At 36.0% G+C, this 12,144-nt stretch overlaps 2 protein-coding genes across 2 annotated transcripts in view; both read right to left on the bottom strand.

Annotated features, from left to right (window-relative positions):
• Window positions 1-1,547: 1,547 nt before the first annotated feature.
• Window positions 1,548-4,923, bottom strand: LOC135125015 (RNA-binding protein Ro60-like). Its single transcript, XM_064050291.1, has 7 exons — window positions 4,713-4,923; window positions 4,032-4,561; window positions 3,774-3,979; window positions 3,520-3,725; window positions 3,130-3,470; window positions 2,861-3,083; window positions 1,548-2,458 (listed from the first exon to the last, which is right to left on the bottom strand). Exons 2-7 carry the CDS (start codon window positions 4,555-4,557, stop codon window positions 2,326-2,328), a joined length of 1,635 nt encoding a protein of 544 aa, XP_063906361.1. The 5' UTR covers window positions 4,558-4,561; window positions 4,713-4,923; the 3' UTR covers window positions 1,548-2,325.
• A 5,572-nt stretch (window positions 4,924-10,495) lies between these two features.
• LOC135125014 (uncharacterized protein) overlaps window positions 10,496-12,144 on the bottom strand; it is a 226,340-nt gene continuing 224,691 nt past the window's right edge. The window contains exon 3 of the mRNA XM_064050290.1: window positions 10,496-12,142. Within this exon, the coding sequence (XP_063906360.1) occupies window positions 11,255-12,142 (888 nt within the window). The 3' untranslated portion in view covers window positions 10,496-11,254. The remainder of the gene's footprint in view (window positions 12,143-12,144) is intronic.

Genomic DNA, 12,144 nt, shown 5'->3' with positions numbered 1-12,144 from the left:
GGTGGGCGGGCTTTCATTTTGCCTTTTTGTTTTAATATGTGTAGACTTCTTGTCACAACAAGAAACTTAAAACATGTTTAAAATGGAATATTTGTATAAGGAAATATAGATTTTGCAATTAAGCTCCGCCCCATAATTGCAAAATCCATATTTCCTTGCAAAAATGTACCATGATAACCATGCGTTAAGTTTCTGGTTGTGAAAAGATGGCTATCTATTTTAAGAAAAAAAAGGAAAAATATAAGCCCCGCCCACCCACCCTGTCTCAATTCTGATGATTTTTTTTTATTCGTCGTAAGCCGAGGGGCGGAGTTTAACTGCAAAATCCTTATTTCTCTACGAGAAATTAAAAACAAATTTTTGAGTATCGTGTTATTCAAAAAATACCGTGTATGTTAAGAAAAAAATAAAGCCAAAAATTAGGCCCCATTCATACCCGCCCCGATCTCAATTCTCAATTATGATGCATTTTTCATTCGTTGTCAGATCGAGGGGCGGGGCTTAATTGCCAAAAGCCATATTTCTCTACAAGAATTTACCATTTTAAACGTGTTTTCGGTTTCTAAGAATTAAAAAGGTCGTCACAATTGACATGGGGTGGGTGGGCGGGTAGATATTTTACTTTTTTTCTTAATATCCATAGTATTCTTTGAGCAATACGATAATCAAAAACATGTTTTTAATCTCTAGTAAAGAAATAAATATTTTGCAGTTAAGCTCCGCCCCCTTGGTTCTCGGCGAATAAAAAAATCATCACAATTGAGACAGGGCGGGTGGGCGGGCTTACATTTTGCCTTTTTGTTTTAATATGTGTAGACTTCTTGTCACAACAAGAAACTTAAAACATGTTTAAAATGGAAAATTTGTATAAGGAAATATCGATTTTGCAATTAAGCTCCGCCCCATAATTGCAAAATCCATATTTCCTTGCAAAAATGTACCATGATAACCATATTTTAAGTTTCTTGTTGTGAAAAGATGGCAATGTGTAGTAAAAAAAGGAAAAATATAAGCCCCACCCACCCGCCCTATCTCAATTCTGATGATTTTTTTATTCGTCCTGAGCCAAGGGGGCGGAGCTTAGTTATAATACCCAATCTTTTTTTTTTGATGAATAGCAATAAATTTTGTTGATTTAAACGTCGATGGCAGCTATTTAAAATATGAGGACTTCGGTGAACAGACTTAATATTAATTATCTCTATCAAAATTTAATTTTCGTGGAACTGGTGTCGTCAACGAGAAAAACGTCTCCTATTCGGGGGATTTTCCTTCATGTTGGCAGCACTGCACACTAAAGCAATTTGATTGGTTGAAATCGCAACGTCAACGGCAAGTTTATAAATCGACCTTAAATCTTGCTACTTCATAGTTAATATTTTTATAATTCCTTTCAGTTGTTAAACAACTTAATCCTTCGCAGCCCCCCTGTTTTGTTTCTTATAGAAACTGAACTGTAATTGTTGTAATCAATGTATTTAATTTGTAAATAAATAAATGTAATAGAACGACGAAGTTTTACGATTTTCCACGACACACACAAGTGATAATTTTGTAAGTCTTTATTAATGTTTTTATCATGTAAGTCACAGACATGTATCAAAAATAAATAAGAGTCAAACCAATGATAATTCTAATATGTAACATGATAACGTTCGGATATTACAAATGCATTCACAGACAATTTATAAAAATTATCACCAAGATTGATCGCAGAATTGGTAATCAGAAAACAACGGATAATCATTAAATAAACTTAACCTCAATTCATTGTTATTCCGCTTAATCAGACTATCCTTAAACGGTCTCCCTGTCCGCGTCGAAGGCACCCAGGTATAATTTGACACGGACACGCTCGGGAGCCCCGTTACCGGTTAATATTACCTAGTAACTATAATATCGTTAACATAAGCAACACATTGTGAGTCCTACAACTAACAAAACCTCGAAAAAATCCGTACAAAAATAAATACTGAACTCCTTTTGGTTTTCGAACAACCAGTACAATGGTAACTAAAATTTCGTGAATTTCGATGGCGAATATATGTTTAATAACTACAACAGACGGACACAGCTTATAACGTGTCGAACTAAAAAAAGCCCTGATTATGTTCCTATGCAATAAAAATGAAACCTAACAAATAATCTTATAAAAAATAATTATCCCACTAACACGCCTATCTACATTAACCTAGTGAAACTGCATCAGCGCGAAGTCGTCGATTCGTTCGGTTCGAGAAAAATTAACACAGAATATTGTAAAATTCGATAACAAAATATTGAGATTTGATTGAACACTTTGTAGGAGGGAAGTATCGAAATTTCCTAGCAGAACTGCCCTCTACAAAAGGCCTCTAAAAGTCTAGGAACATCGGCGGTGAAACCTGCGATCGCGAGGATGTTTTTGCTGTTCTCGGCGTACGAAGCACTCGGGCCGCCCAGGAAGAACTTCACCACCCTTGAACAATTTTTGTAATGTCAAGTCGAAACGTGACAGATTTTGAAAAAAGTTACTAAACCGTCCGCACCAAAAAGTAGTCCCGGTGTTAATTTCAAATTAAACATGTTAATCTGGTTTATAACAAGCCAACACAAATTGATGACGCATTTAAAACACAAAATAATAATAATAAAAAAACAAGATTAGCGTATTTCAAGAAATTAATTTTCACCAAAGTGTAGTAATACAAATCGCGTGTGTTGCCAACGTAAATCCACCAAGTAACGAAATTTTGGCCAAAGCTACCTAGGCATTTTGTGGCGGTAAGGTTTAGTGACTTTTAAGTCAACAAAATTGCAAATGGTGGTTTTTGAATATCAAAAAGTTAATTTTATTTTTTATTTCACCCCTTTAACTTACCTGGTGTCTGGTGACTTTAGTTTTTTGGTGTATTTGCTCAACGCCTCTGGCAATTTATCCATTTTCTCTTTCACTTCTGTGGGTACATCTGTCAACCAATTGCAGCCCATGAAGTTGATGAAAACGTCGATTTGCTTCTTTTTATTTCGGGCCCAGTCTATGGGGGCTGTGGGGAGGATGTAAGTGGCTTTGTGTTCTTGTAGTTTCTCGATGGCGGAGTGCGCTGAAATTTAATTTCACGATCACGTGTCACAAAAACTGTCACTTACATTTGCTGACGTCCACAAAGTTGATTTGGCTGTCTTTGAACACCGCCACGGTCACATTTTTCTCCACTTTGGTTAAAAATCTTATAACAGTTACGGCCGCTTCAAGAAAACTGATCCTCTTGTTGTGGAAACACATTTCTTCTGCCTTCTCTGTAACATCTACTGTTACCATGAACTTTTTGCCCATGGGTTTGACATTGTCGTACGACAACTTCAAACATTTGTTGATGTTTTGGATGACTGGTTTACATTTTGGCTCTGAAGGTGTGGTGAGTTTTTTGAGAGTTTCTTCTCTGATATCTTTCTTCTGTAAATACTCAATGAGTTTAGGGTCCATAGTTCTAAAAACATAAATCTACTCAACTACTCAACAGTGACATTTTAACTCACTTTCCACCCTTTTCAAAAAACTTCAAATAAATATAAACTTCCACTGGGTGTAAGTTACACTTTTTGATGTTCTCAGAGTTAGTCAGTGCTTCGATTACTTTACTCTGAAACTGGCTCCCAGCTTTCAAAAACCCAAACTTGTAAAACCTGTACAGGCACTGTAAAACTTCCCGGGTGCTCATTTCAGGGATAGCAGCCATCCAAACCTATTTAGCAACAAATGAGACTTTACAAACCACCTCAAAACTACCTACTTCTTCATTTTTATTCAACTTTGAGTTAATTTGGTCTACGTTGGCATGCAGCTCTTTGACAAGAGCGACAGCTCGTGGGACGTCTTCAGTTGTTCGTAGCTCGTGAATCTTTTTCAAGTGTTCGATAATTGGTGTCATTTCAGCATCCCCACTTTCCGGAACGTGTTTAGCTCCGAACATTACATACTTCAAAACTGGCTCACACACTGAAAATCCCAATTTTTATACTACATGGTAGTAGAACACAAACAAACTTACAAACATTGTTAGTTTTGTAGTGGCACAACTTTATCAGGTCTTTGTGGCTCCACCCATGATAACTTTCTTGCTTTGTAACACAGTCCAAGAACTCCTGTGGCGTTTTATCTTGATAAAACTTCACAATCATCTTTCTTACACTGGTGGTGATTTTCTGTTTCTTTTTGGGGCCTAGGAGCGTGTAATACTTAATGAAATCAAAAAATTCCCCATCTGATTTCATAAGTTTGAACACTACTTTTTTGACATCTAGTTTGATTTCTATGGGTAGAGTAGGACTGAGTAGGGCTTCCGCAGCAATGTAGAACAAACTTATTCGATTTATTAGCAACGGATCTTCACTGGCTGCCAATAATATCTTAAAAAAATCATCCGGTGCTGTCTCCACCCAGTTGAAAAGTAAGGAACTTGTAAATTTGCAAATGTGTCTCTCAGAGTTGCCTGTGATGTAAGCCCCATGGTAGTTACAAGTGTACAAAAATCGCTTCATTCGTTCTTCATGGGCGAGGTCCTGGTGAGAACCCATTGCACTGGAAAATGGGCGGATGTTTTTATAACCAATGTTATTTTAACCTGAGGTATTTAAGTAAAACTAAAGCGCGAATTAAAGTCACCGTTATTTTTAAAACGAAATGTCTCCGACACGAGGAAACCAATCGGGAAACGTCTGGACTCGCCTACCTGCCTTAAGTGTCCCTGATTTAGAAATATTGCAGCTGCTGCTTTGAAATTTTTACCGAGTTTGCGATTTATGACTTATTGGAGGTTGTTTTTGTTTGATTTTTCTTAAATAAAAACGGAAAAAATTAACTGAAGCGCATACAACGGGCGAACATATGACAAGAAAGGGGATGACATTTGACAGTTGACACAGCGCGGTTGACGTTTGCAGGGATTTCATTTTTAGCACTATTCACTAGTTTTCACTAGTTTTATTTATTAATCATTTAAATTATCAATTCTTAAACTAAACGCTGTTTTAAATTAATGAAATCATTAACTGAAAGTTTTTTCAATTCGTCGAGAAATGTAATTGTGACGTTTAAAAACGTCCTGTTAGTGCGGCATCTAGCGTCTGACATGTGGTACTAAGCATCTACTGTGACCACGGCCATATATAACAGGTCTGCGAACTCCGAGTTTAAAATGGTCTTTTTTCGAAGAGATCCCAGAAGGCCACGGGAGCTTAAAGTTCCTAGCGCCGTCTACTGGATACTATGATGAAACTGTCCACAATAATGAATGAAATTTGCGTAAATATGTCCTTGAATGCAAGTTGTCATAAATGTCAGCTTTATAGGTTAGGTTTTGTGACATCTTTTTGAAAGATGAGGGGAAATATACGTCAAATGTCATGTCAAACGTCAGTCGATAGCGCAAATAGTACAAGTAACTACCACATGGTGGCGGTCATCTTAAGCTCCCACAACCTACTACGATACCAGTTTTTAAGCGCCCGTTTTATGAAAATTTATGAATGGAGTTGAAACACCTTACTTATACCACCGTGACTGTGACCGTGATATACTGTGACTTAGTTAAAAAATTCAATGTTACTTTGATGATTGTCTTTTATTGTTACACAGACGTTACATCTTACACTGTAAACAATACATTAACTACGTAATGAAACACATTACGTAACCGACAATAAATATTAAAACAGCACAACCGCAGTCTCGTTTCTAATCAACCAAATCTTACATTTTTGCAACTAGCGAGCGACTACTCAAAGCAACTGTATCGAAAGAGATCTTAAAATGTCTACAAGGAACAACGTTTTAATAAAAAATAGTTATATGTACAGAATTATCGTAATCTTATTCTTAATAATATTTTGTCCATTTTATTTTAATATATGAAGTCTTTTTTCCCAACAAGAAATTGACAATATGTTTAATTATCATGTTGTGTCCCGTTGTTGAAAGAAAACTATATATGTCAAAAAAAAGTAAGCCCCACCCACCCGCCCCATCTCAATTGTGATGAATTTTTCATTATTAATCAGACCGAAGGGCAGAGTTTAACTGCAAAATCCTCATTTCTCTACAAGAAATTATCGTATGAAGAATGTTTTTACATCAATATTTCTCTAAAAAATTCTACCCTTTTAAAAACATATCTCATATGGCAATTGGCGGGGCTTATATTTTGTCCATTTTTTCTTAAAATGCGAAGTTTTCTTTTCCCAACAAGAAACTTACAACATGTTTAACTATCTTGTTGTTGAAAAAAAACTCTATATTAAAAAAAAACAAAAATTAAGCCCCACCCACCCGCCCCATCTCAATTGTGACGAGTTTTTCATTCCTAATGAGACCGAAGGGCGGAGTTTAACTGCAAAATCCTCATTTCTCTACAAGAAATTATCGTATGAAATATATTTTTACATCAATATTTCTCTGAAAAATTATACCCTATTAAAAACATATTTCATGTGGCAATTTCTCATAGAGAAATGAGGATGTTGCAAACTAAACTTCGCCCTTTAGCTTACGATGAATAAAACATTCATCACAATTGAGACGGGGTGGGTGGGCGGGGCTTATATTTTGTCAATTTTTTCTTAATATGCGAAGTTTTCTTTTCCCAACAAGAAACTGACAACATGTTTACCTATCTTGTTGTAGAAAAAAAACTCTATATTAAAAAAAAAAACAATAAAAATTAAGCCCCACCCACCCGCCCCATCTCAATTGTGACGAGTTTTTCATTCCTAATCAGACCGAAGGGCGGAGTTTAACTGCAAAATCCTCATTTCTCTACAAGAAATTATCGTATGAAATATATTTTTACATCAATATTTCTCTGAAAAATTGTACCCTTTTAAAAACATATTTCATATGGCAATTTCTCGTAGAGAAATGAGGATGTTGCAAACTAAACTTCGCCCTTTAGCTCATGATGAATAAAACATTCATCACAATTGAGACGGGGTGGGTGGGCGGGGCTTATATTTTGTCCATTTGATCTTAATATACGAAGTCTTCTTTTCCCAACAAGAAACTGACAACATGTTTAACTATCTTGCTGTTGAAAAAAAAACTCTATATATTTAAAAAAAAACAAAAATTAAGCCCCACCCACCCGCCCCATCTCAATTGTGACGAGTTTTTCATTCATAATCAGACCGAAGGGCGGAGTTTAACTGCAAAATCCTCATTTCTCTACAAGAAATTATCGTTTGAAATATATTTTTACATCAATCCCTCTTTTCCTAATATCCGAAGTCTTCTTTTCCCAACAAGAAACTGAAAATATGTTTAACTATCCTGTTGTTGAAACAAAACTCTATAGGTATATTAAAAAAAAAATTAAGCCCCACCCACCCACCCCTGTCTCAATTGTGACGACTTTTTCAAGGGCAGAGTTTTAATTCTAACATCAATGTTTCTCAAAAAAATTCTACCCTTCTAAAAACATATTTCATATGGTAATTTTTTGTATAGAAATGACGATTTTGTAACTAAACTCCGCCCTTCAGCTCACGATGAATAAAACATTCATCACAATTGAGACGGGGTGGGTGGGCGGGGCTTATATTTTGTCCATTTGATCTTAATATACGAAGTCTTCTTTTCCCAGCAAGAAACTGACAACATGTTTAATTATTTTGTTGTTGAAAGAAAACTCTATATATTAAAAAAAAAACAATAAAAATTAAGCCCCACCCACCCGCCCCATCTCAATTGTGACGAGTTTTTCATTCCTAATCAGACCGAAGGGCGGAGTTTAACTGCAAAATCCTCATTTCTCTACAAAAAATTATCGTATGAAATATATTTTTAGATCAATATTTCTCTGAAAAATTGTACCCTTTTAAAAACATATTTCATATGGCAATTTCTCGTAAAGAAATGAGGATGTTGCAAACTAAACTTCGCCCTTTAGCTCACGATAAATAAAACGTTCATCACAATTGAGACGGGGTGGGTGGGCGGGGCTTATAATTTGTCCATTATATCTTAATATACGAAGTCTTCTTTTCCCAACAAGAAACTGACAACATGTTTAACTATCTTGCTGTTGAAAAAAAAACTCTATATATTTAAAAAAAAACAAAAATTAAGCCCCACCCACCCGCCCCATCTCAATTGTGACGAGTTTTTCATTCCTAATCAGACCGAAGGGCGGAGTTTAACTGCAAAATCCTCATTTCTCTACAAGAAATTATCGTTTGAAATATATTTTTACATCAATCCCTCTTTTCCTAATATCCGAAGTCTTCTTTTCCCAACAAGAAACTGAAAATATGTTTAACTATCCTGTTGTTGAAACAAAACTCTATAGGTATATTAAAAAAAAAATTAAGCCCCACCCACCCACCCCTGTCTCAATTGTGACGACTTTTTCAAGGGCAGAGTTTTAATTCTAACATCAATGTTTCTCAAAAAAATTCTACCCTTCTAAAAACATATTTCATATGGTAATTTTTTGTATAGAAATGACGATTTTGTAACTAAACTCCGCCCTTCAGCTCACGATGAATAAAACATTCATCACAATTGAGACGGGGTGGGTGGGCGGGGCTTATATTTTGTCCATTTGATCTTAATATACGAAGTCTTCTTTTCCCAGCAAGAAACTGACAACATGTTTAATTATTTTGTTGTTGAAAGAAAACTCTATATATTAAAAAAAAAAAACAATAAAAATTAAGCCCCACCCACCCGCCCCATCTCAATTGTGACGAGTTTTTCATTCCTAATCAGACCGAAGGGCGGAGTTTAACTGCAAAATCCTCATTTCTCTACAATAAATTATCGTATGAAATATATTTTTACATCAATATTTCTCTGAAAAATTGTACCCTTTTAAAAACATATTTCATATGGCAATTTCTCATAGAGCAATGAGGATGTTGCAAACTAAACTTCGCCCTTTAGCTCACGATGAATAAAACATTCATCACAATTGAGACGGGGTGGGTGGGCGGGGCTTATATTTTGTCCATTTGATCTTAATTTACGAAGTTTTCTTTTCCCAACAAGAAACTGACAACATGTTTAACTATCTTGTTGTAGAAAAAAAAACTCTATATTAAAAAAAAAAAAACAATAAAAATTAAGCCCCACCCGCTCGCCCCATCTCAATTGTGACGAGTTTTTCATTCCTAATCAGACCGAAGGGGGGAGTTTAACTGCAAAATCCTCATTTCTCGACAAGAAATTATCGTATGAAGTATGTTTTTACATCAATATTTCTCTAAAAAAATCTGCCCTTTTAAACACATATTTCATATGATAATTTCTTGTAGAGAAAAGAGGATTTTGCAACTAAACTCCGCCCTTCAGTTCACGATGAATATAATATTTATCACAATTGAGAAGGGGAGGGTGGGCGGGGCTTATATTTTGTCAATTTTTTCTTAATATGCGAAGTTTTCTTTTCCCAACAAGAAACTGACAACATGTTTAACTATCTTGTTGTAGAAAAAAAACTCTATATTAAAAAAAAAACAATAAAAATTAAGCCCCACCCACCCGCCCCATCTCAATTGTGACGAGTTTTTCATTCCTAATCAGACCGAAGGGCGAAGTTTAACTGCAAAATCCTCATTTCACGACAAGAAATTATCGTATGAAATATATTTTTACATCAATATTTCTCTGAAAAATTGTACCCTTTTAAAAACATATTTCATATGGCAATTTCTCATAGAGAAATGAGGATGTTGCAAACTAAACTTCGCCCTTTAACTTACGATGAATAAAACATTCATCACAATTAAGACGGGGTGGGTGGGCGGGGCTTATATTTTGTCCATTTGATCTTAATAACGAAGTCTTCTTTTCCCAACAAGAAACTGACAACATGTTTAATTATTTTGTTGTTGAAAGAAAACTCTGTATATTAAAAAAACACACAAAAATTAAGTACTGTACCGATTGTTGTGAAATTTTGTATTTATATTAGGAATATCATGTAGATGGTAAAACGCTGACCAAAATTTGCCTAATCATCCCCACCAATAATGGGATGACATCACTTCAAAATTGCATATAGTAAATGGGTTTTAGATTGTATTAAATAACATAGTCCTATACATGAAATTTTTACCGAGTTTGTGATTTATGACTTATTGGAGGTTGCTTTTGTTTGATTTTTTCTTAAATAAAAACGGGAAAAATTAACTGAAGCGCATACAACGGGCGAACATATGACAAGAAGGGAGATGACATTTGACAGTTGACACAGTGCGGTTGACGTTTGCAGGGATTTTATTTTTCACTATTCACTAGTTGTCACTAGTTTTATTTATTAATCACTTGAATTTTCAATTTTTAAACTAAACGCTGTTTTAAATTAATTGAATAATTCACTGAAAGTTTTTTCAATTCGTCGAGAAACGTAATTGTGACGTTTAAAAACGTCCTGTTAGTACGACATCTAGCGTCTGACATGTGGTACTAAGCATTTACTGTGACCGCGATATACTGTGACTTAGTAAAAAAAAATTAATGTTACTCTGATTGTCTTTTATTGTTACACAGACGTTACATCTTACACTGTAAACAATACATTAACTGTTATGTTTAAAGGTTACAATACACAATTTTACGTAACCGACAATAAATATTAAAACAGCACAACCGCACAGTCTCGTTTCTAATCAACCAAATCTCACATTTTTGCAACTAGCGAGCGACTACTCAAAGCAACTGTATCGAAAGAGATCTTAAAATGTCTACAAGGAACAACGTTTTAATAAAAAATAGTTATATGTACAAAATTATCGTAATCTTATTCTTAATAAAAAGCATTTTATACAATTAGGCAAGTGAATTTTTCCCCCACAAATACTTACTAGTCGGGTGTCATTTCGGTAACATGGTTATTTCGACGACCCTCTTAATAGGTGATATGTAAGAAACTTTATGACTTTATACAAAGTTAGACTTACTTAACCGCTACAATTGACTAAGATTTCTACCTACTAAAATATTATATACACCAAAAAACAATATCACATATTTTTGTTTCAATAGAGTTAGTTGATACGTTTTCACAGTTTTCGTTCCTTGCTCCTATTTACACAAACTTTAAAAGTATCCACAACACTCGGTACATATTGTCTTAAAAAAGATACGAATAGTGTGAAACCGCACCAAGTCTTGATGAAAAAGACATTACACGACCAATAACACTAACAATATGAATGCAAACATGAAAAGAATGATCAAACAAAACGTAACTTCCAAACATAAAAATTTGGACCTGTATTAAGCATAGCTCTGGCTATGGTCCAAAGTGATTCCAGTTAATTTGCTCCCTTGTTCCACCCAGTTTTTCAATCTCCCTCTCAGTTCCTCCAGACTTTTCGACTTCGCTTTGTTGATTCTTTTATATTTAACGTCTTTCGGTTTCGTTACGGACCTATGATTCGACATAACCCTATTATACGTTTTTACATGATTCGTGCTCGATTTGGCTTTCTCGTCTTCGCTCTCTTCGCTCGTTTTGTCACCACTATAGGGCCAAGTCGGTACTTCACAGACTTTTTCTTCCACGGACCGATCCTTCTGGCTCGCCTCTTCCCCTTCCACCACGTTACACGTGGACTTCCCCCTGGCAAAAGCGTCGCGTTTTTTATCTGCGTCGCTCTTACTTTCAGCAATCGGGGCTTCGTCCACGTCCTCCTCCACACTATACACGGTTTCCAAAATCTCCGGCCGGCGCAAAAACATGTTGTTCCGTCTCAGCGAAGTGTACTTAAGACTGGGGTCGATCGCGTCCGAGATTGACCGAACGACGGTGATGCCATCTGTGCCAGCGGAGCGAAACTTAGGGACCTGGAAGACGTTGCTGTCCGAATCGATATCTTCCATGACGACGGCGCTGTCCGAATCGTTGAGCGAATCCAAATCGTGCAGGGTCGTATCGAGCTCGGTCAGCTCAGACTGGGGGACTTCCAGACCGTTGTCGGTGAGGCGGCTGCTGAGGCTCTCGATGAGGATCTTCTGGCGGTGGATGATGTTCTCGCGAAGGGTCAGCATAGCCGAGATGTCCTTTTGCTTACGGATGAGGCGGGAGTGGAAAAGCAGAAGTTTGGCGCTGAGGAATTTGAGCTGGTTGGACTTTTCGCGCTGGAGGCGGGTGATGAGCATTTCCT

This window comes from Zophobas morio, unplaced genomic scaffold (genome assembly GCF_036711695.1).
Source record: "Zophobas morio isolate AGI-343-1 ecotype UQ-CSIRO unplaced genomic scaffold, CSIRO_AGI_Zmor_V1 ptg000008l, whole genome shotgun sequence".
Lineage (NCBI taxonomy): Eukaryota > Metazoa > Arthropoda > Insecta > Coleoptera > Tenebrionidae > Zophobas > Zophobas morio.
This window is presented reverse-complemented; position numbering and strand designations above follow the sequence as displayed.